The sequence below is a fragment of the Nicotiana tomentosiformis genome, chromosome 3 (assembly GCF_000390325.3).
Source record: "Nicotiana tomentosiformis chromosome 3, ASM39032v3, whole genome shotgun sequence".
In the NCBI taxonomy this organism is placed as follows: Eukaryota; Viridiplantae; Streptophyta; class Magnoliopsida; order Solanales; family Solanaceae; genus Nicotiana; species Nicotiana tomentosiformis.
The window spans coordinates 144,698,200-144,724,182 of record NC_090814.1 but is presented as its reverse complement, the minus strand read 5'-3'; the positions used below and the strand labels follow the sequence as shown (position 1 = coordinate 144,724,182).

The 25,983-nt window shown below is 41.9% G+C and overlaps 1 protein-coding gene across 1 annotated transcript; it reads right to left on the bottom strand.

The window, feature by feature from the left end:
* Window positions 1–4,590: 4,590 nt before the first annotated feature.
* Window positions 4,591–5,130, bottom strand: LOC138908628 (uncharacterized). Its single transcript, XM_070199306.1, has one exon. The coding sequence runs from the start codon at window positions 5,128–5,130 to the stop codon at window positions 4,591–4,593; it is 540 nt and encodes a 179-aa protein (XP_070055407.1).
* Window positions 5,131–25,983: the final 20,853 nt, after the last annotated feature.

Genomic DNA, 25,983 nt, shown 5'->3' with positions numbered 1-25,983 from the left:
TATCTCTATACAAAAGTCTGAAGATAATAAGGAAAGTCTCTAGACGGGGGAGTAGAAGGGGACTCCGAAAATCTGCGGATGCAAGCAGAAGTACCTTGAAGTCTCCTAAAATCAGCAGCACGTACTAACCCCAAGGCTGATAGCTCGTACCTGGATCTGCACATGAAAACATGTGCAGGGAAGGGCATGAGTACACCACAATGGTACCTAGTAAGTGCCAAGCCTAACCTCGGTCGAGTAGTGACGAGGTCAGGTCAAGGCCCTATCGGAGTAAATATAATAAATTAAATAGTAAAAGATATAAGTAGAATTTACGGTAACACAGTTAAATAAATTCTCGAAAATTTAACAGTTAAGGGAGCCCTCGGCTTAAAACAAGGTAAACACAGTGGAAAATCTCTCGAGATACCGTCCCGTAATTTTAAATGAATATGCAGTACATGGGGATCTCCCGGAATACGTCTGTAGTCCCAAAGTAAATATGTAGTGCTGGGGGATCTCCCAGAATACGTCCGTAGTCCCAAAGTAAATATGCAGTACAGGGGGGTCCCAAAGTAAATATGCAGTACAGGGGAGATCTCCCGGAATACGTCCGTAGTCCCAAAGTAAATATGCAGTGCTGGGGGATCTCTCGGAATACGTCCGTAGTCCCATAGTAAATATGCAACGCAAGATGAAATGACAAGTATGACATCGAGTTATACAGTTTATACTGGACACAGATAAGGCAAATAAGGACTTAGCTAAACATGACGCACAGAATGCCAATTAGGCAGTTAAAATACGTAAGCATGCTTTTCTAGTCTAAACTACACAATTAAACATATTAGTACAACTTAATAAGAGAAGAAATTTATGATTTAAAAAGGTTAAACAAGATTTTTGCAATAATAGCCCGTGTACGTACTCATCACCTCACGTATATGGCGCCCACACACCAAATAATATCAAGATATCCTAAGGGAGAAGTCCCCAACACAAGGTTAGGCAAGCCACTTACCTCGAACCGCTCAATTCAACTTGACATCACGTTCTTTCCACGAGTATCCGACTCCAAATGGCCCGAATCTATTCAAAACAGTACAATACCATCAATACGCGCTAATGGAATGAATCCCACAAGAAAAACTACAAAATTAGGCCAAAACCCGAAATTGGCTCAAACCCGGCCCTGGGGCCCATGTCTCAAAACCCGACAAAATTCACGAAACTAGAAAGCTCATTCACTCACGAGTCTAACCATATTAAATTTACTAAAATTCGACACCAAATGGTCCTCCAATCAACAATTCAAACTTCCAAATCCCTAGCCTCCAACTTCCAATTTCCACCTTAAATACATATTAACTAGGTGGGAAAACACATGGCAAGGCAAGATTATTGACCAAAAATAAGCACAAAGAACTTACCTCAAGAAATGCCTCGAAAATGCTCTCAAAAATTGCCCTAACCCGAGTTTGCAAAGCCAAAAATGACAAAAATCGCAAAGCCCTTCGGTTTTAATCACTGCCCAGGTATTTTTCGCACCTACGGAACCTGGGCTCGCACCTGCGGGTGCGCTTGTGCAGAAAATATGTGCATCTGCGCAACTCACTTGTGCCCTCTGCCTTCGCACCTGCGACGAAAGAGCCGCACCTGCGCGCGCGCGCGCCTGCGGACATCCCTTCCACTTCTGCGCATCTTGCGCATTTGCGAATAGCCTTGCGCATTTGCGGGCATCGCAGATGCAGAACTTCCTCGCACCTGCGACCCCAGGCCAACTCTCAACTTTCTTGCATCTGCGCCTGCAAGTCTCGCTTCTGCGAGGCCGCACTTGTGGACTCCTCAAACCGCCGAATGACGCACTGGATGAATGGAGTACCGCGAGCTATGGGCCTCTTCAAGAATAAACTCCCAAAGCCCATCTACATTGGGCACACAGATCCGGCCCTGCATCCTCATCACACTGTCATCATAAATAGTCACGTCTCTGGCATCGCCTCGCCGAACCCTGTGCTGAAGAACTAGAAGATGAGGATCATCATACTGGTGCTCCCTGATACGGTCATAAAGAGAAGACCGAGCAACCACACAAACTAATACCCAGCTAGGCTCTAAAATATCCAATCTCACAAACTGACTAGCTAAGGCCTGAACATCCAAGGATAAGGGCCTCTCAGCGGTCGGAAGATATGCCAAACTCCCCAAACTCTCAGCCCGGCGACTCAAGGCGTCGGCCACTACATTGGCCTTCCCCAGGTGGTATAATATAGTGATATCATAGTCTTTAAGTAGCTCCAACCACCTCCGCTGACGCAAATTAAGGTCCTTCTGCCTGGACAAGTACTGCAAACTCCGGTGATCAGTGTAAATCTCACAAGGAACACCGTACAAATAATGGCGCCAGATCTTCAGGGCGTGAACAATAGCTGCTAACTCGAGATCATGAACCGGATAATTCTTCTCATACACCTTCAACTGTATAGACGCGTAGGCAATCACCCTACCATCCTGTATCAATACCGCTCCAAGGCCAATCCTTGAGGCATCACAATAGACAGTGTAGGACCCCGAACCTGTAGGAAATACTAATACTGGGGCTGCAGTCAAAGCTGTCTTGAGCTTCTGAAAGCTCTGCTCACACTCCTCGATCCACCTGAACGGAGCACCCTTCTGGGTCAGCCTGGTCATAGGTGCTGCAATGGATGAAAATCCCTCCACAAAGCGACGGTAATACCCCGCCAAACCAAGGAAACTGTGGATCTTAATAGCTGATGACGGTCTGGGCCAACTCTGCACTGCCTCCACCTTCTTCGGATCTATCTTGATCCCATCAGAAGACACAATGTGGCCCAAGAATGTCACTGAATCAAGCCAGAATTCACACTTAGAAAATTTTGCATACAATTTCTTCTCCTTCAAAGTCTGAAGCACGGTCCTCAGGTGCTGCTCATGATCTTCCCGAGACCGGGAATATACCAGGTTGTCATCAATAAACACGATGACGAAGGAATCAAGATAAGGCCAGAACACACTGTGCATCAAATGCATAAAGGCTATTGGGGCATTGGTTAGCCCAAATGATATGACAAGAAACTCATAGTGACCATATCTGGTCCTGAAAGCAGTCTTCGGGATATCCGGCTCCGGAATCTTCAACTAATGATAGCCAGAACGCAAGTCAATCTTGGAAAACACCCTGGCACCCTGTAACTGATCAAATAAATCATCAATGCGAGGCAAGGGATACCTGTTCTTCACTGTATCCTTGTTCAACTGCCGATAATCAATACACATACGCATAGAACCATCCTTCTTCTTTACAAATAAGACCAGAGCACCCCAAGGTGACACACTAGGCCGAATGAAGCCCTTTTGAAGCAATTCCTGCAACTGCTCCTTCAACTCCTTTAATTCAGGAGGAGCCATACGGTATGGAGGAATAGAGATAGGCTGAGTGCCCGGCAACAAATCAATGCCAAAATCAATATCTCTGTCGGGCGGCATGTCCGGAAGATCAGCTGGAAACACATCTGGGAAGTCCCTCACTACTGGAACCGACTCGACTGTAGGGGCATCAATACTGATATTTCTCACATAGGCCAAATACGCATCACGTCCCTTCTCAACTATTCACTGAGCTTTAAGAAATAAAATGACCCGGAGTATACTCTAAGGTACCTCTCCACTCTAATCTTGGCAAACCTGGCATAGCCAGCGTCACGGTCTTAGCGTGACAATCAAGAATAGCATAATGGGGCGACAACCAGTCCATGCCCAAGATAACATCAAAATCTACCATACTGAGAAATAACAAATCGGCTCTGGTCTCAAAACCACTAAGAGCAAACAAACACGACCGATATATGCGGTCCACAACGAGAGAATTTCCTACGGGAGTAGATACATAAACAGGGGAACTCAATGAATCCCGAGATATCCCCAAATATGGAGCAAAATAAGAAGACACATATGAATACGTAGAGCCTGGGTCAAATAATACTGATGCATCCCTATGACAGACGGGGACGATACCAGTGATAACTGAATCTGTAGCAAAGGCCTCTGAACGGGATGGAAGGGCATAGTACCTGGCCTGGCCTCCCCCTCTAGGGCGACCTCGACCTCCCCGACCTCCACCTCGAGCTGGCTGAGGAGGTGGGGTAGCAGTTGGTGCTAGAAGAATGGCCGGAGGACTCGGTGGAGCACGTGGAGGCCAATAAGTCTGTGGAGGTGCACCCCTCATGGCTCTGGGGCAATCTCTAACCAAGTGACGAGTGTCACCACACTCAAAACAACCTCTCGGAGGACGCGACGGCTGAGACTGACTCAGACTGGCCTGTTGGACTGGCCGGTAATAGCACCTCGAGTAGGAGGCATACTGGATACTGGCAGTGCATAATAGGGCTCCTGAGGTCTAGGAGGAGCTGGGACACCGCTGGCTGCTGGAAGAGCTGAATGAACAGGGCGACTCACAAAACCCCTACCATAGCATGCTGCTGGTGCACGAGCTCCTGAATAATGACCAGTCTCTCAAGACTTCTTGGCCTCTCTCTCCTCTTGGTCCCGGGCGAACATGCTCTCCACTCTCCTGGCAATGCTCACTGCCTGCTAATAAGTGATGTCCATCTCCAACTCCCTGGCCATACTGGTCCGAATACTGGGGTGGAGTCCCTCAATGAAGCGACAAACCCTCTCTTTGACTGTAGCAACCAGAGCCAGTGCATGGCGAGCTAACCCACTAAAATGGACTACATACTCCGACACCGTCATAGAACCCTGACGCAACTGCTCGAACTCTAAGCGCCAAGCATCCCTGAGGCTCTGAGGAACATACTCACGCAAGAACATCTCTGAAAACTGACTCCAAGTGAGTGAGGCTGCCTCATCCGTACTAGTCAGCTCATAGGCACGCCACCACTGATATGCTGCTCCTCTCAGCTGGAAAGCGGTGATAGAAACCCCACTCGTCTCCACCATGCCCATAGTGCGGAGAATACGATGACACTCCTCAAGAAAACCCACAGCAGCATCTGAAGCTAGTCTGCTGAAAGTAGGTGGGTGGTACTTCTTGTACCTCTCAAGTTTGAGCTGCTCTGCCTCAGAAGCAGCTACCCTGATCTCATGCTGAACCGGAGCCACTGGGGGCATAGGAATATACTCTGGGGCTTGATCAACCTGGACCCTCTACTCAGGGGTGCATGCTGCGGGAGTCTGTGCCCCTCCCCCGGCCTGAGATGTAGCGGGAGCTATCGGAAATAGTCGAGCCTGAGCCAGAGTGCTGAACATGCTCAAGAACTGAGCTAAAGTCTCCTGATGGGCTGGAGTAGCAATATGGATGTCTCGCGCTGGACCTCCAGCTGGAGCTGCTGGGGGCTCCTCTGACGCAGCTCTCGCAGGTGCTCGGGCTGCACCGCGTGGTCGTCCTCTACCCCAACCCTGGCCTCTAGCGGCTCTCGCAGGGGCCTCGGGTGCCTGATCGTCGGTCCTCCCATTACGGGTCCTCACCATCTGTGAGAAAGAATAGAATTGAATCTTAGAATATTTGGTGTCAATAAGTCGCACGACAAGGAAATCAAAGAAATATGATTGTTCTTAACAGTTACATAGTCTTCTGAAGATAAGTACAGATGTCTTCGCACCGATCCGCGAGACTCTAATAAACCGGCTTGTGACTCGTGACTCCTACGAACCTAGTGCTCTGATACCAACTTGTCACGACCCAAATTATCCCTCCGTAAGGGGTCATGATGGCACCTAGTCTTTACGACTAGGTAAGCCTAATATTTCGAAAAATATAAAGAAAACACAACATTTTAGAGATAAACATCATATTATAAATAGCCAAGAGTAGCACCACTCGGCATATACAAAATAGTTTTCCAAAGACCCAGAATATCACTAAGTCACAAGCTGCTATAATCTACATAGCTCTATACAAAAGTCTGAAGATAATAAGGAAAGTCTCTAGACGAGGGAGTAGAAGGGGACTCCGAATATCTGCGAACGCAAGCAGAAGTACCTTGAAGTCTCCTAAAATCAGCAGCACGCACTAACCCCAAGGCTGATAGCTCGTACCTGGATCTGCACACGAAAACATGTGCAGGGAAGGGCATGAGTACACCACAATGGTACCTAGTAAGTGCCAAGCCTAACCTCAGTCGAGTAGTGACGAGGTCAGGTCAAGGCCTTACCGGAGTAAATATAATAAATTAAACAGTAAAAGATATAAGTAGAATTTACTGCAATACAGTTAAAGAAATTCTCGAAAATTTAACAGTTAAGGGAGCCCTAGGCTCAAAACAAGGTAAACACAATAGGAAATCTCTCGGGATACTGTCCCGTAGTTTCAAATGAATATGCAGTACAGTGGGATCTCCCGGAATACGTCCGTAGTCCCAAAGTAAATATGCAGTGCTGGGGGATCTCCCGGAATACGTCCGTAGTCCCAAAGTAAATATGCAGTACAGGGGGATCTCCCGGAATACGTCCATAGTCCTAAAGTAAATATGCAGTACATGGGGGATCTCCCGGAATACGTCCGTAGTCCCAAAGTAAATATGCAGTGCTGGGGGATCTCCCGGAATACGTCCGTAGTCCCAAAGTAAATATGCAACGCAAGATGAAATGACAGGTATGACATCGAGTTATACAGTTTATACTGGACACAGATAAGGCAAATAAGGACTTAGCTAAACATGACGCACAGATTGTCAATTAGGCAGTTAAAACACGTAAGCATGCTTTTCTAGTCTAAACTACACAATTAAACATATTAGTACAACTTAATAAGAGAAGATATTAATGATTTAAAAAGGTTAAACATGATTTTTGCAATAATATCCCGTGTACGTACTCGTCACCTCACGTACACGGCGCCCACACACCAAATAATATCAAGATATCCTAAGGGGGAAGTCCCCAACACAAGGTTAGGCAAGCCACTTACCTTGAACCGCTCAAATCACCTTGATATCACGTTCTTGCCACGAGTATCCGACTCCAAATGGCCCAAATCTATTCAAAACAGTACAATACCATCAATACGCGCTAATGGAATGAATCCCACAAGAAAAACTACAAAATTAGGCCAAAACCCGAAATTGGCTCAAACCCGACCCTCGGGCCCACGTCTCGAAACCCGACAAAATTAACGAAACTAGAAAGCTCATTCACTCACGAGTCTAACCATATCAAATTTACTAAAATCTGACACCAAATGGTCCTCCAATCCACAATTCAAACCTCCAAATCTCTAGCCTCCAACTTCCAATTTCCACCTTAAATACACATTAACTAGGTGGAAAAACAAATGGCAAGGCAAGATTATTGACCAAAAATAAGCACAAGGAACTTACCTCAAGAAATGCCTCGAAAATTCTCTAAAAAATCGCCCTAACCCGAGTTTGCAAAGCCAAAAATGATAAAAATCGTGAAGTCACTGCCCAGGTATTTCCGCACTTGCAGAACCTGGGCTCGCACCTGCGGGTGCGCTTGTGCGGAAAACGTGCGCATCTGCGCAACTCACTTGGCCCCTCTGCCTTAGCACCTACGACGAAAGGGCCGCACCTGCGCGCGCGCGCCTGCGGACATCCCTTCCGCTTCTGCGCATCTTGCGCATTTGCGAACTGCCTTGCGCATTTGCGGGCATTGTAGATGTGGAACTTCCTCACACCTACGACCCCAGGCCAACTCTTGACTTTCTCTCATCTGCGTCTGCAAGTCTCGCTTCTGCGAGGCCGCACCTGCGGACTCCCCACCGCAGGTGCGAAAACACCAGAACCAGCAAAAATCAGAAATTCCTCTAAGTCCAAGCTTTCACCTGTTAAGCATCCAAAACACACCCGAGGCCCCCGGGACCTCGACCAAACATACCAACCAATCCTAAAACACCATACGAACTTAGTCGAGCTCTCAAATCCCATCAAACAATGCTAAAATCATGAATCACCCTCCAATTCAAACTTAAAGAACTTGAAACTTCAAAATTCTACAACCGATGTCGAAACCAATCAAATCACGTCCGATTGACCTCAAATTTTGCGCACAAGTCATAATCAACATTACGGACCTACTCCAACTTTTGGAATCAGAAAACGACCCCGATATAAAAAATTCCACTACCAGCCCAAAACTTCCAAAAATTCGACTTTTGCCATTTCAAGCCTAAATGAGCTACGAACCTCCAAAACACAATCCGGACACGCTCCTAAACCCAAAATCACCGAACCGAGCTAACAGAACCGATGGAATTCCATTCCGGAGTCGTCTTCACACAGTTACGACTACGGTCCAAATCCTAAGGCTTAAGTTCTCATTTAGGGACTAAGTGTCCCAAAACACTCCGAAACTCAAAACCAATCATCCCGGCAAGTCACAATAGCAAAAAACGATTTGGGGAAAGTAGTTAATAGGAGATCGGGGCTATTACACTCAAAACGACCGGCCGGGTCGTTATAGAAACTCACCCGAGGCCCCCGGGACCCCATCCAATCACACCAACCAGTCCAATAACATAACACGAACATGCTCGAGGCCTCAAATCACATAAAACAACATCGAAATCATGAATCGTACCCCAATTCAAGCTTAATGAGCTTTAGAACTTCAAACTTCTACATTCGATGCCGAAACTTATCAAATCACGTCCGATTGACCTCAAATTTTGTACACAAGCCATAATTGACATTACGGGCCTACTCCAACTTCCGGAATTGGAATCCGACCCCATTATCAAAAAGTCCACTTCCGGTCAATCTCTCCAAAAACCTTCAAATTTCTATTTTTCGCCAAATGACCCCGAAATGATCTCCAAATCCACTTTCGGACATGCTCCAATACCAGAATCACCATACGGAGCTATTCCTAGACTCAGAATCCCAAACGGACATCGTTAGCATTGAAATGCACTCCAACCCAAATTTTCGAAATCCTTTCAAAATGCCAACTTCCACAATAGGCGCCGAAATGCTCCCGAGTCATCCAAAACCCGATCTGGATATACGCCCAAGTCCAAAATCATCATACGAACCTGTTGGAACCTTCCAATCCCGATTCTGAGGTCGTTTACTCAAAAATCAAACCTTAGTCAATTCTTCCAACTTAAGGCTTCCGAAATTAGAATTTTTTTTCCAAATCAACTCCGAAGTTCCCGAAATTCAATTCCGACCACATGCACAAGTCATAATACCTGAAGTGTAGCTACTCAAGGCCTCAAACCGCCGAACAACGCACTGGAGCTCAAAACAACCAGTCGGGTCGTTACATTCTTTCCCACTTAAACATACGTTCGTCCTCGAACATGCTAAGAACTGCTCTGAAGTTGTTCGAAATCACTGTTTAACCCTCGTGCACCTACCCGTGCTACCACAACCCAGCTGAGCACATTAGCTCAAGCAAATGTGAAGGTCCTCCCCTTTATTTAGGAAAATAAGTCTTAGAGCCAAATTCCAACGTCAGAAATTCTCTACTAGGCCTGCTTCCAACATACGAACACCGTTTCGGTCACTACACGATGCACCAATACATGATTGCATACCTTTACTGAATTCATACAATGCACCGGGTAACTCACATGACCATAATAACATTCTATGATAACGATAGTCAAAATCCCATGAATCTGATGCCCACAACGCACCTCACGAAGCATATAAGTCCCGTTTCAACTCTCGCAATACTGCCACCACCGGAAGGACGTGTAGAAACTTATAACCACCTGCCAAATCATAATTCCTGGAGTCTCGCCCCCCGATAAGAACCATTACCTCATTCTGGACTGAATAACAATATTCACTCTTCAATATGCCTTATATAAATCTGAACGCACTGATCCCAGGTTCAAAAATCGCGTCTCACCCAGTACAAGCTGCTGAGGCAATAAGCCACTTCGGACACTGCCAAAAGTCTCATGTGATGCCACAATGTGCCAACAAGCTACAAACTCGAAAGTGATACATAAGGAAAACGAACTCCAAAGAGGACTACTCAACCCACATAACTAATTAGACAACCGAAAAGGTGTTATGAACCTTCCTCAGAAAATGGAAAAAACAAAACACACGAAAATAGATATAGGGGACTATACTCAACATCACACTATTGCAGCGCGCAACCCGATCCAAACAACATACCTGTGGCGGCGTGCCACCCGATCCATACATAAAATCTATATAAGGAGATACTTACCGAGCTAGAATGCTCATTATTACAAAATACCCGAATATCGGCCACAAGCACACTAAGTGCATAATACCATCCTTGGGGAGACAGATAGTGCCATACGCTACAAAAGTCAAGCAAAACTAAGGTGTGATATATGATCTGAATCTCGAGAGCCATCTTGCTCACATAAAATCATCACTACGCGGAACCTCGGCAAATGTGAAATTTATCAAGCCGTTTCATAACTCACACGGCACAATATAGTATTACATGAAATAGCCGATGACGAAACGACATCCAACGTTCGAATACTCCTCCATAAGGAGCGCTATGCTGATATGAACACATCCGGCCTGATACAGAGCCCATATTCATATTTAAATCCTTTCACGGACCTCAAGCCGATTCTGATCGCACCGTACTAGGCTAATAACCTTTCAAGGGTCCATAATAACCCCTTTTTCCCATAACAAATAAGAACAACCATCATAACTGGAACAATTTTTCACAGTCCACCACCAAATGAACTGAGCGCCCTCCAGGCACAAATTCCCAAATTAGCGATATTACCACAATCTTCATACTTGGTTTCAATTCTTCAATCAATCAAGTGACTACACGTAACACTTATACAATCTTCCCGTGGGATACGCCCCCATGACCTTCCGCACCAGGTAACAAGTCTGTACATTCATACCATCGGCCGCACAAATGATGTAAAGCGAATCAAGGATCCGCAAATCAATACACAAAGCCTCTTACACAAGACACCGATCTTAGGTGATGCTGAAGACAATACCAGCCTACTCTAAATATCTAAGTTCTTTTCCTGCTCATCCGAGCTCGTGACATCCTTGTCAACACTTAACCACAACCTTGATCCTCAACTTCTAATTCCCATGCTACTCACTGCACCTAATCATGCCAATTCGCAAGAGTACAAGAATTTCATCATAACTCCTGAACCCCAAATAGATTAAACACTTCATCATATAGGAACCTTTCACTTAACTCATTTCAGGAGAACCATAGCAGCACGCGACTGAATCCTCATAACCGAAGAAAATATGATCCTCATACAGTGGTCTAAACCACCATGATCCTTCCGGGATCCATCCACACATAACATGCCATAACACTTGAATACCTCCAGATAAAGTCAATTACGACGGCCGTTAAGCCTCGCACGTATCGCCACAAATCACATCCAGAACTCAATGCGCTGAAGGAACTGATCATTGCCACCATAATACCAATTCGACCATTGCTAGTCGGCCCGTCTTCTCCCAATTTATTCTTAACTTTCCTAAGAAATAATAACAATTCCTTTCAGTATATCATGAATCTAAATCGGTACTCATTCCGAGGGACCTTAGGCACTGTACTCAAATTCTTGAACCCACCAGGACCACTGTTGAGAGTCACCCACTCTGACTTGGCCCGAATATAAGCCAAACTCTAGTGCTCTGCTAGTACGTGAACACCCTATTCGAGAAGCACCCGACTGAATTCTTTTCTCTGGTACATTACTCCCACCATAAGCAGAAACCCTGAATCTTCCCAAAACTGAACATGAATCGATAAGGCTCAAATATAGCACACATTCCTCAAGTCCCTTGCTCAGATTACCTCTGATATTCTCTTCCCTTAGTTATAATATCCCACAAATATGTCGATAACTAGAAATCTCACCAATGGACGACCATGCAATCCAACTGCAGGCGGTGGGACTTTCCCACTTAGCTTGGATCCACCTATTACATAACTCTGGAACCCACCAAGATTTGTTTTTTCATCGTTGACCTGATCTTGCACAATCAACCTGCCATATTCCTCGGAATCCTTCTGTCAACCTTTCATGAACACTCTGAATTACCAGCCACATTTACATATCCGACCTCTCACTGGATAGCCAGTAGAATTCTTCGTAGAAGCTTCGTCAACACCACGCGACCGCTAACCTGCTCACTGGAGATAGCCCACCTGTGGAAATTCCATGCCGACATCTTCCAACATCGCTGCACCGGGTACAATTACTACCAAATTAGCAACCCCTCCTGAGCCTGTGCTCATTTGCCAGCCGTACAAGTCCGTTCACTCCTCATGGACATCAACTAAAAGGTGTGACAATACAATTCCAATCCGAAGTCATGTTGTACCCTGTTTTAGATCAAGCAACTCTTTCCTGTCGTATCCAATCTCCCCCGTATAATAGCCAATATTCCAAATAAATTTCGTAGACTTAGCCACTACCCACCATGAATCCCAAATCACTCTAAACTTTCCTCAAGCGTGTAGTCATCCTACCACAGAATCCATATGCTACTCTGCCACTCTCCCACTTTGGTCAAACCCTCTTCTTTAAGCAACTACTCGACTTTTGCTTCTTACACCTAGCCTTCTAAAAATGTAACCACAGCAAGACACCTCCCACATGTCCTTCCTCATACTTCGCCACCTAGTTGTTGCCTTAAATCATTATCTACCTCTGTAGCGTTTGAACCATTAGATCACTAACAACTTTAAACCTCTTCAAAGATCATATTTATCGAGCCATCCACACCAAGAACACTGATTCAAATCCTAAACCACCGCACACCGCAATCTCTGATAGCTGTTTCTCCGGTACTATTTCATGCTAATCTACCTCATAGGCGAATTGAAGAAAACCATAACACCGACAAACTTAACGTACTCAACAAGTACAATGACACCACATCACAGATGAAAATTCCACCACGCTCGAAAATACCAAGTCTCATTACCCCATCAACACAAACTTGCACATTCGCATTCCGATTTCCTTTCCTCTGTCAGAAATAAAATACCGAATCTCTGAATCATACACTGAGTAAACCTCTTTCCACGTCATTCACTGCTTCGACGCCTAGACAAGCATCCCACCATTTCATCAACACTGGGCGATAGCAACGCGCGAATCGTCATGACAATCAATGCTAACTCTCCAAAATCTTAGGATGTATTAATACTGAGCTGAAACGACAGAACGACTTTCCACAAGGCGACGACAATAGCCCAATCAATTACGCATGGAGAAACATCCTGCACCACATCTGTAGTACCATTACAATTCCCCAGTTCCCAATTGATAGCAAGCGCTTCACGTTGCATAAGATTAAATAGGAAAGAAATAAATGAATAAGCCTCAGAGGGATCGAATCGCACGATGAGGAATCAAGAAGAGAAGTGCTCCTAACAGTCCTGTAGCCTCTCGAAGATAAGTACAGACGTCTCCGTACCGATCCGCAAGACTCTACTAGACTCTCTCATGACTCGTGAGACCTAAGTGAACCTAGTGCTCTGATACCATGTTGTCACGACCCAAAACCCATTAAAGGTCGTGATGGCGCCGGACACCACTGTCAGGCATGCCAAAAATAAATACTTAATTTGGTTCTCATTTTAATATTTTTTAAATCATATTTCCTTCAATTAAATGGTAAAAGATGAAATTTACAAAATAAATAATAATATTTTTAGCAATTCCAATACCGTGCAACCTATAATCGCTCCAAAACCCGATGTCACAAGTGCATGAGCCTCAACTAAGAATGTAAAATAAAATACAATATCTGTCTGAAATACAAATTGGACAGGAAAATATAAATACTCTGAAGGAGACTCTACTGGCTGCAGACTCATAACGTGGAATGCAGCTCGCCTAAATCCCCGCAATAACCGCGCCTCTGCACCCACAAGGCCACTAGGCATGTATGCACCTGCACAAACGAGGGGTCGACTCCGACATTTACTATGGGCTATAAATAAAACGTCAATGATAAAAATAAGCATGGATTACGTAGAACGGCTGTAAGCTCAATGTCGTGAAATAAGTAAACAATTCTTTTGTTCATAAGAATTTTCCAAATTCATTTCCCATTATTTAACAATTTATCTCAGGCCGAGGAGGCAATATCATTTATCGTAAATTCCAAAGCAATTAAGTTCAATCATGCGCAAATCATGCGCAAATCATACGGCCCGATCCAACATAATATTTAAACTGTGTACTATCGGAGGGTCGAACGACGCGAACCATAGATGCATCTATTTAATCTGCCGAGCGTTCGGCCTGTTCCACAAAAGTAAACACAATCAAACAATCAATTAAGAATTCATTAAGGAGCAATTACCCAACAAAAATGACACTCTTCTTTTAACGGTCAAGAATACAAGGTTAATCTTTTTTTTAAAGAAATTTATTTACCAAGTTCGATATAATTTAAGCAATTTAAATTGACAATGACGCTACAATTATCACAAGTATGTCATGATTTTGGGGTCCTAAACTACCCGCACTTAAGTATAATAGTTGCTACGCACGGACTCTCATCATCTAGTGCGTACGTAGCCCCCACAAATAGAAACACATATTGATTCAGTTCACCTATGGGGTAAATTCCCTCTTACAAGGTTAGGAAGGAGACTTACCTTGCTCCGAAGTTCCATAACCGTCTCCAATGCCACTCTAGCACCTCAAACCGATGCCCAACGCTCCGAACTAGCCAAACAATGTGCAAACCAATGAAAATATACTCTAATACTCATAGTAATTCAATTTATAACAATTCCCAACTCCGCTCGAATAATCGATAAAGCAACCCTCGGGCCCACGTGCCCGGATTTCGAACATTTTTGAAGACAAACACTACCCATAGAACTACGAATTCAAATATATAACTTATTCTCAATTTCATGCCCAAATTCGCGATCAAAATCCAAGAATACCAATTTTTAGGTTTTTCTTCAAAATCCCAAATTTCTACTAATTTCCATGTTTAAATCCGTATATAAACCATGTATTTAAATCACAATATGTGGGAATTACTTACCTCATGAAGGATGACAAAATGGCACTTCAAAATGTTCACCCAAGACCGGCTCCAACGAGAGAAAGGAGGTGAAATGAGCCAAAACCCGATTTGGCTAACTTATACATTCTGTCCAGGCGACTTTTGCACCTGCAAAGCCAAAGGCCGCTTCTGCGGCACCAAGACCGCTTCTGCGAAAAACACTGGAGGCCACTCCTTCGCACCTGCAGACAAATGTCCCGCTCCTGCGACATCGCAGGTGCGCAAATGAACCTCGCTCCTGCGCTCCACTCTGCTTCTGCGCTCCAAGAGACCGCATCTGTGCCATCGCAGATGCGGAAGAAGTCTCGCACCTACGGGCACTGCCTAGCTCACCTAAAACTGCTTCTGCGACCCTCTTGGCCGCTTCTGCGGCTCCGAACCTGCGGCCAAAACCTCGCAGGTGCAGTTACACCACATACCAGCTGCCTTAGCATTTTCCTTAGTCCAAAAATCGATCCGATAAGCATCTGAAACTCACCCGAGGCCTCCGTGACCCCGTCCAATCACATCAACCAGTCCAATAACATAACACGGACCTGCCCGAGGCCTCAAATCACATCAAACAACATCGAAATCATGAATCACATCCCAATTCAAGCTTAGTGAGCGTTAGAACTTCAAACATCTACATTTGATGCCGAAACCTACCAAATCACGTCCGATTGTCCTCAAATTTTGCAAAAACGTCATAATTGACATTACGAACCTACTCCAACTTTTGAAATCGGAATCCGACCCCGATATCAGAAAGTTCACTCCCGGTCAAACTCTCCAAAAACCTTCAAATTTCTAATTTTCGCCAAATGACCCCGAAATGACCTACGGACCTCCAAATCTACTTCCGAACGTGTTCCCAATATCAAAATCACCATACATAGCTATTTCCAGACTCAGAATCCCGAACGGACATCGATAGCATTTAAATTCACTCCACCCCAAATTTACAAAATCCTTCCAAAATGCCAACTTCAACAATAGGAGCCGAAAAGCTCTCGGGTCATTCAAAACCCGATCCGGACATATGCCCAAGTCCAAAATCATCATACAAACCTATTGGAACCTTCCAATCCTGATTCTGAGGCCGTTTACTCAAAAATTAAACCTTAGTTAATTCTTCCAACTTAAGGCTTCCGAAATTAGAATTTTCTTTCCAAATCAACTCCGAACTTCCCGAAATTCAATTTCGACCACGTGCACAAGTCATAATACCTTAAGTGAATCTACTCAAGGCCTCAAACCGCCGAACGACGCGCTGAAGCTCAAAACGACCGGTCGAGTCGTTACATGTATGATTATGAATTGGAAAATTATTCCATCGTTTAACTTGAAAATATTTATGTTTTTCAAAGAGCTTTCGCAGTTAAACCTTTGTTTTCATGCATATGGTTTGGGTGCATCATATGGGTTGGTTCGCTCGGATCAGATAGTATGTTGGGTGTCAGCCACTTGGATTTGGGTCGTGACAAATTTGGTATCAGAGCACTAGGTTCTAAGTCGAGTCCTAGGAAGTCTTGGGAGCAGTGACAAGTAGAGTCCTTTTTATCGGTGTGTTGCCGGCCACACTTATATCGGGGGAGGCTACAAGCACATTTAGGGAGTTTCACTTTCTACTTACTCTAGATCGCGCGTTGTGCTTAAAATGAGAGACACGAGTCTCTGTTGTATTAACTACCTGACATGGTAGATATAGAAGTGACGAGCACAAAGCTCAATGTTCAAGATATTACACATGTTGGTTGAGAAATAATTGGGAAGTATCAGACTATTCATGAATGAAATGATGGGTTAAGGTTTAGAATATTAATAAAGAAATTGATACAGTCACGATGTACAACTGTGGTGAACATGAACCATAAGTCGAATTCTGATAACTCATGGAAAAGAAAATAAGGAGATGATGTTAGTTGGTACTGCTAGAATAGTATCAAAGCTCACGAAGGATTGTACTGAAGGTTGAAAAAGGGGGTTAAGGCCTAAATAGGAATGTAAACTGTAGATTAAGGTATTGGGACGATCATTTTCTATGACAATCACTATTTACTAGTACAATAAAGGAATAAATAAAAAAAGGAAATACAATGGTTACAAGATAAATGGGAAGGTAATACCTCAAATTACCATGATGTGATGTCGAAGGATGACAAGAATCGAATTGGTAAGAGAATGTGAATTAATCAAGTTCGTGCCGAGCACTTTGTAACTCATAAGGATGAGGAACTATTTGGGATAACGCCAAGAATGACCACAAGTATCCTTTAGAAAAGATTATGTAAGGAAATCTTCATGATTTTCAGAAAAGTGAACAAGGAAAAATGCAAGATATGACCCTTAGCACAAAAGATTAGGAGACTCTCGACTTGGCAAGGTCTTCTCATAGTAGTGTCTCATCTGATGATGTAACTTGTAAGAAATAAATTACCATGTGGGGACACAAGTTGGGGGCATTTGAAGCATGCCATATGTAAAAAAGAGGTAGGTGAACTTTGAATACCTCCCAGATGTAATACAAATGAAAATCAACCTTCAATGATGCATATTGAGGTATGTGAACGTAAATGAGTTAGTGAATAAGTGTTAATGCTTGATATGCACAAAAGGTGTAACCTTAGAAGATTTCAAGAAGCAAATAGATTTCCAAAGAAAGTAAAGTGATGTGGAATAACAACCTTAAGTTCGTCTAACTGGGATAGGCCTTATTTTGTCCTTTTCAACTTGTGGGAATTGAGAATTTCTAAAGGTAACTTCCAAAGCACCTTTACATGTTTCAAGTGGAGCTAATAGGAACCTTAAAATTGAAGATGTCACGACCTAATTTCTACTATGGGCCGTGATAACGCCCAACGTTACCGCTAGGCAAGCCAACAGTGAATTAAACCATATTATTTCTCTTTTAATAAGTTTTCAAGTAATTAAATTCTATTCAATAGGAAATTAAGGAGTGGGAAATTCAATAAATGAAATGAAGACAATTGAGTGGCAATCATAGTAATATAAGTGCTCCAAAACCATAAAGTCTACTAGTGTGTGTGCCAAGACCTGGTGTCACAAGTGTATGAGCAACTAGTAGAATATACAAAACTCTAACTACTATCCGAAATAAAGTAGACAGAATATATATACAAAAGAGAGACTCTAGGGGCTGCAGAACGGCTCAGGAAGCAGCTCATCACTAGGCCTCGGGATATCTGGGATGCGCGCTGGTAGGACCGCCAGATGCACCTGCTTCAGATCCTGCACGGTTAGTGCAGAAGTGTAGCGTGAGTACATAAACAACATGTACCCAGTAAGTATTTAGTCTAACCTAGAATAAGTAGTGACGAAGGATCGACATCGACATTGACACTTACTATGGGCTAACAATAATTATACAGAAATTCTAAATGAGCATGAGTTATGTAAATAATAATAACAACTCAATGGCAAGCAGGAATGAATAGTTCTTTCACTTTTAGTAATATCCAAGTCAATTTACTGTCATTAATAATCAAACCTCACAAGTCATAAAACAATATCAAGTATAATTAGGCCCTGAGTGTTATTAAGCACGATTTATACCGAGGTCGTACGACCCGATCTAGAATAACGTGTACACTACCAAGGGTCGTGCAACACAAATCATAGATGCATATATTCTACTGCCGAGGCATTCGGCCTGCTCCACAAGAAGAGGGGATACTTTATGAACATCCGATTTAAAAGTTATTACGAGGCTAATACACAAAGGAGCACAATTTCTATTAACGGTCAAGTAACCCACCCAAACTCAAGTAAGTGAAATTCGGTCTTTTGCAATCCTTTTATCAATTTCCAGTATCATTTAGGCAATTTAATTAACAAGTAGAGTGCAAACTTGAGAAGTATTCCATGGTTTGGGTCCTAAACTACCCGGACACAAGCATAATTAGTAGCTACGCATGGACTCTCGTCACCTCGTGTGTACGTAGCCCCTACAATTAGAATCAAATATTAATTTAAATCACATATGGGGTAAATTCCCTGTTATAAGGTTATGAAAGAGACTTGCCTTATGTCAAAGCTCGCTTTCTGGCCTCAAATTTACTCTAAAGCCTCAACTCGGTGCTGAACAATCAGAAACTATTCAAAGGTTGTATAAATTAATCAATACATGTTCAAAAGTTTGCATTCTAACTATTAGACTGATTACCCAACCCCAATTGAAGGATTCCTAAAATTCACCCCGGGCCCACATGCCCGGATTCCAGAAATGTTTGAAGAAAGTTGTTACCCATAGCCTCACGAAATCAAATATATAATTTTCACTCAATTCCATAGCCATTTTCGTGGTTAAATCCCATTTTTATCAAAACCTAGGTCTTTTCATCTAAACCCACGATTTTCACAATTTTACATGTTAAAATCTACCCATAACCTATGTTTTACACTGACATTGTATAGAAATTACTTACCTCAAAGTGCTAGGTGAAAACCCCCTTCCAAGAGATCCAAAATCGCCCAAGAGATGCAAGAAAATGAGCCAAAATAACTTAAGCCCCGCATTAAATGGACCATTTTGCCTTCAGCGATTTTCGCTTATGCGGAAAGGCAGCCGTATCTGCGAAAAAATCATCGCAGATGCGGCCCTTCCCTAGTTTCCCTACTTCCACATCTGTGGACCACTAGCCTGCCTCTCCGGGACTGCTTTTGTGACGCGAGTGTCGCACTTGCGGCTATGGCCGCTTCTGCGGTTGCTTCCATCACACCTGCGCGATTGCAGGTGTGCGCCAAGTCCGCCATCTGCGGTGTCCAGGCTGCCCATGCTGGGCCACTTCTGTGGCTGCTGACTCGCTTCTGCAAGCTCGCACCTGTGGCTGGCCCTCCGCATGTGCGATTGCACAAGAAGTTGGGTGCTTCAGCTATGCACCCAAGGCACGCATCGGAACATGGGACCCCGTCCAAACATACCAGCAAGTTTGAAATCATAAAATGGACTCACTCACACCCTCGGAACATGGAAAACAACATTAAAACTAAGAATTGCAACCCAAAACCAATAGAATCAACTTATGAACTTCAAATTCTTCCAACTTACTCCGAACGCGCCGAAACATACTTAAACTACTCGGAATGACTTCAAATTTTGAGTGCGAGTCTTAAATCACCATACAGACTATTATCAGTCTCGAAATCCCAATTGGACCTCGATAACACCAAATCCTACTTCAAACCAAATTTAAAGGACTTTAAAACCTTGAGTGTGCCAACTTCCAGTATTAAGCGCCGAAACGCTTCCGGGTCATCCTAAACCTGATCCGAACTTATGCCCAAGTCCAAATTCATCATACAAACCTATTGGACCGTCTAATCCCTGTTCCAAGTTCATTCACTCAAAACGTTGATTCAAGTTAAACTTAGCCCTCTTTAGCCAACCTTAAGGAATCAAGTGTTCCGATTTCAACCCGAACCCTTCCAAATCCCGAACTAACCATCACCGCAAGTCATAAAATAGTAAAAGCACATACGAGAAGTCTTGTTTAGGGGAACATGGATCTATAAAATAAAACGACCAGTCAGATTATTACAGAAGATGAATAAATATTTGAAATGATGTATCGGGCCAAATTGGAGTTTCGGGGCAGAATATTGCATATGTAGTTTAAGGCTCAAGAGCTTGCATACGATAATGGTACATGTGTGAAGTTTATGAGTTACAAGTGATCCAAGGCTTCGTAGTGATGCCACACAAATCCTAACATGTTATCTACAACAACGAGATTGAAGACGCCTCGAGGTTTGAAGGTAATTATGATACAAATGATTGATTACCCACAAGTAGAATCCATTGAATAATGGAGAAAAAATGAGGTAATATTAATTGAACAAGGCATAATTATGTGAAGGTATGATATTTACTATCGTCAGAAAAATTTATGTTATGATGAGGACATGAAGATAGATTGCACGTTTCTTACATTTAGCATTGTGAAAATAGTGTATGTTATGGAATGTTATATGAAAGTTATACGGGTTTAGCCTGAGGTAGTTGTATTTACCATATATTTGAGCATGGACTGAAGGGAAAGTTGTTAGAAAAAGATTTTTAAAAGTAAAATGGGTACGAAAAGTGATATGCTAACATTATTATTGATGTAAGGGCAGGAAGAGATGATACGTGGCAACATGAGTTGTGAAAAGAAGTGCCATGATACTTGGGTACGAGAAGGGACAGAGAAATCCTTGATGAGAATAACCATTTTTCTTCTATTGTCAGGATAGTAGGTACTATTAAGTGTAATTGGAAAAAATAGAAGTCAAGGCTTCATAGAAATTTGAAATGGTGAAACAAGATTTCGAGTTGGGGAATAAATAACTTGTAGTAGTATGTGTTGGGATATATACTATTAACCATGAGTTTGGTTTGGATATAGTATTTATTATGGAACAATTATTTATTCAATTTTAATAAAGTTTTAAATAGATCATATATTAGTAGGTGTCCTTTTCTTATAAAGTAGATAATTTATTGTATAGAGTTTAGCTTATACACAGAAGATTAAATCATCGGTTCGTATAAGTATAAAGTTCGAGTTCACAATATAATGATGGAATTGGACAAACCATCAAGAATGATTATAGCAAACGATTAAATATAATTTATCTTGATTATGAGAATGGTTTAATTCCAACTTCTTGTGCTAGTACATTTTGTATGTATTGAACAGACCAAGTAGAGATAAGTATTTTATGCTGACTTAATAAAATAAACTCTCTAGCCATTAAATGTATGTATACTCTTAATCTTGATATAATTATTATTAGTTGTGTATACTATTATTGTTTTAATTTATTAAAAAACGAGATCCTTTCGTGGGTCAATATGCCTGGTAATTGGATAATAATAATGTACATTGACGAAATAATAGTTAGTTGATAGAATCCATGTCTCGATTTAGAAATTGATTATACACCTTTATGAAAGCTTATAAGTTTTCATGTGTAAACTCGGCCGGTGAATTTTGTATCCGACACATGAAATAAGTTAAGCGAAAGTCTAAAGAAAATAATCAATAAATTAAATTGTCAGTAATTTAATTTAATTGATTAGTATCTGAATCTTAACATGGGGAGTTAAATAAGATTTAATAGATGAATTTCGAAATTGAATAAGGAGTGCAATTATAAATTTTTAGTGGAATAACTCGTAATTAATTATGGTGGATATTAATTTCCAAAATTACAAATTAACTCCATAATTGAAAGCCATATTAATTAAATTATTTGGTCCCTGCTGTGCCTAAATTATAGGAAATAAAGGAATCATTTTTGCTGGTAGAAAGGAAAACCCAATAGGTTTTGGAAAAGGGTTTTAACCCTTAAAACTTGTGCTATAAATATATAAGATTTTCCACCTAGAGGAATAAGATAAGGTGGCTGAAATTTTCAGCCATTTTTCCTAGAAAATTTTGCCCACATAAAATTACTATTTCCGAATATTATTTGGGTAACACAGTAGAAGACCGTGGAACGTTCGGGAATCGTGATTGTGTGGGTGGTGGAGATTCTATTGAGACGCTGTGTAATTGGAGGCTCATGTGATATATGATCTTTATTCACGCTTCAAGAGGTAACCCGTGAAATCTCATTTATACTAGTTGTCTAGATTACATGTGATTTTGATACTGAAATTGCTTCTACTGCTTATAATAATCCATCAATATGTAGGCGTGTGCATAATCAGATGGAACTGAGTACAAATTTAATAAAATCTTTGAGTGTCAGGTTCGAGCTTTAGATTTGGGTTTTGGAACGGCCTCTTCTATTGGCTTGAGGTTCGAGAGGAACCTCGTCCACTTGGTCATCCTCAATGTCCTCATCCCCTAAAGCAATATTTTCGAGCTCATTGTTTGCCATGGTTGTACCTACGATTTCTTAAACAAGTTAGTTACACTGAAGGAAAAGAAGATACTCCAAAAACACACCCAAATATATAGCTAACACCGTTTTTAACTCCCCGACAATGGCGCCAATAATTGATCGCGTCCAAAGCACACCTCAAAAGAGGTATGAAATGGTCGTTTGCAATAATAGAAACCCAACTAAGAGTCAGGGTCGAATCCACAGGGAGCTAAGATGGGAGTTAGGGGTATATATTTTAATTTGTGTGATTGGATTATCTATATTTCACTTCCACAATAAGATTTGTGTTATGTTTCTAATTTTACTCTATTGATTGCAAAAATAAAGGAAGAAGACTAGAGAAAATTGTTTTAAGGTTTTTTTCAAATGGATAAAAAGCCTAGGGCCATGACAATTACCTAGGTGTTTGCCTAATGGGATAAAGACTTTAATGCTTATTTTGTTGATTGGGGTGTATTATAGCTATCAACTCTAAATTACCCACTCAATACCTCTCAGTCAGAGAGAGGTTTTGCCTAATTTAGTTTTCTTAAGACCAAATGGGTATAACTAAAAACAATTGATAAGAGCTCAAGTCGGGTTATTACTATTTCTAGGTTGAACCCTTTAATTGGGTTAATCAATCTCTCAATTGACACAATTCCTTGTTAGCTAAGTTATCCTAGACTAAGTCTCTCTTTCTCAAGTAGAGACGAAGTCAAATAGGCATGAGTTAATGTTTACAACCATTAATTCCACAATGTTTGAACTAAGCTAAATAATAAACACTCAATCATAAAGAAGCACTAAATTATATACCCATAAGGTTTACAAACTAGGGTTCGGTCACAACCCTAGTAGAAATCTAGCTACTCATAATTGGATTTGAAGAAAATAAAGAACAAAGACTAATTAAACTAATAATAAAAGCTTAAAATGATTAAATCTATTGTAAATACACCAAAACAAAGTAAAACTTCCTAAAATGGCAAAGAAAAATGGCTACAGTAATTTTAGAGGTTCCAACTTGACCTAATTTTGTGAAACTCGTCTATTTATACAAGGCTAAAAATCTCGGACAAATATACCCCTCGGGAGGTTCTGCGGTCGCACAATTCTATGTGCGCTCCGCAGATTTCTTCATCTAGCAGGAGCTGGAGTTCTGCGGCCGCAAGGCAACTTTTCTGTGGTCCATAGATTAAGAACTGCGGTCGCAAGGCACTCTTCTGCGGTCCAAAATATTAGGATTGCGGCCGCAAGGCAATCCTCTGCGGCCGCAAAAATCTTGTGTGGTCCGCAATTCACTGAGGCTCTGAACTTGGTCTTTTTGCATACTCTCTGATCTTGACCCTTAGCCAAGCTTTTGTGGTCGCACAATTCATGTGCGGTCCGCAATTTGCACAATTGCCTGCTAATATTTCCTTCTTTGTTTGCGTCTGCAGATGGAATTCTACGGTCCACAATTTCTTCTATGGACCGCACATTGTGTGCTTCTGTGCCCTTTATTGCCTTGTGCTTAGATTGTTCCATTTTGAGTCAGATTTTATCTCGGGAGCCCAACTTCTAGCATTCTTGCAATTTTGCACAATCTCATTAGTCTCCGGAACATAATTCAATGATTTTAGACTAAAGCAAAAGCTAAAACGCGCTAATAAGTAGTCAATATCCCCACTTATCAACTTCCCCAAACTTAAGTATTTGTTTGTACTCAAGCAAATAAATTAGTTCCCACCTCCAAAGGTTAAGGGTCATTTCAGCGAGTCGAAGGTGAGCCATCCACATATCAGTTGGGACCAACAATTACCCACACTACCTATGTATTATCAACAAGGCGACAAGTTAAACATTTATGCACATATAGTTCTAAAGTGACATTTGAGCATCAAAAGTTGACTTTACTCATCAAGGACTCTTGCTCTATCATGTAGGTCATGGTGGACTCCAAACTCTTCCTCTTCTTCTTTCCGGTTACTTGGCTCACTTAAGAATTTTAGCACTCAATCCTAAGATTTATGAAAGTTTCACTAATCTCTCTCAAGAGAATATCGCAAGCACGACGTCAAGTACCATAGGCTTGCCCCTTATGTAGATCGCCACTAATGTAAGGTAACTCAGCTTTAAATCAAATAGGACTTCTTTCGGGATATAATGAAGGCTTTTGGATTAGGGTTGGATGCAATATGGGTGAGTGGTTACACCTTTCCCTAAACACTCCATTTTTCATTTCTCGGCTCACACTTTGCCAATTCTTTGAGGCACTTTATTTTCCTTGGGGAACTAGAGAGACTTAACATAACTCTTTTTTGATCATTACATTCATTTTCTCCCTCTTTGATTTTTTCATGTTTGGGATCATTACATCTCTTTGAATCCCTTCAACTCTTCCACTTATTAACTATTTTGTATTTTTCTTTTTGCTTTTTTCTTTTCTTGCCTTTTCTTCTCATCATTTATTTTCTCTTTTTTGTGCCTTGATACCTTTTTCAAGCTCCTCGTCTCTGCCCCAAATTTACGGTTTTAGCCAATTGTTTCACAAGAGTGTTAAGGAAAGCTCGGGTGCCAATAGAGGATCACGATCAAACGGGTAAAGGCTTGTAACATAGTTGTCAAATGAGAAAGGCTCGAGGCTCAACGGGGTTGACTAGAGATCACAACATTGGTAGGCAATAGAAAACTCAAACGGGCCAAGGAAAGCCTACAATCACTTCTCAAGCCAAGCAAAATTTGACGAGCGCAAAACACACACATAAATATGCTCGCTAGTCGAATATAGTGTAATATAATATCATCTCCACTGGGATTGGAGTTAAACAGTATTATTGTAGTTTGTAGCTAGATTGTTATCCAAGATAATCAACAATTTAGAATTATGTGATTTAAAACTAAAATTACCTACGAATCTAAAACTAATTGACTAAGACAATCGTAACAAAAGTAAGCAAGGAAGATATCAATGGGAGAAAATAGGGGCTGATTAGATAGGTGCAAGATAATTGTCTGGGACTTAACTCTAGTTAATTCACTTCTAATATTCAAGTGAATCTCTCGAATTCACTCAATTATTAGTTCAAACGTTTAGTAGAAACTCCTCTCTCGATTAAGTCTCAACCTC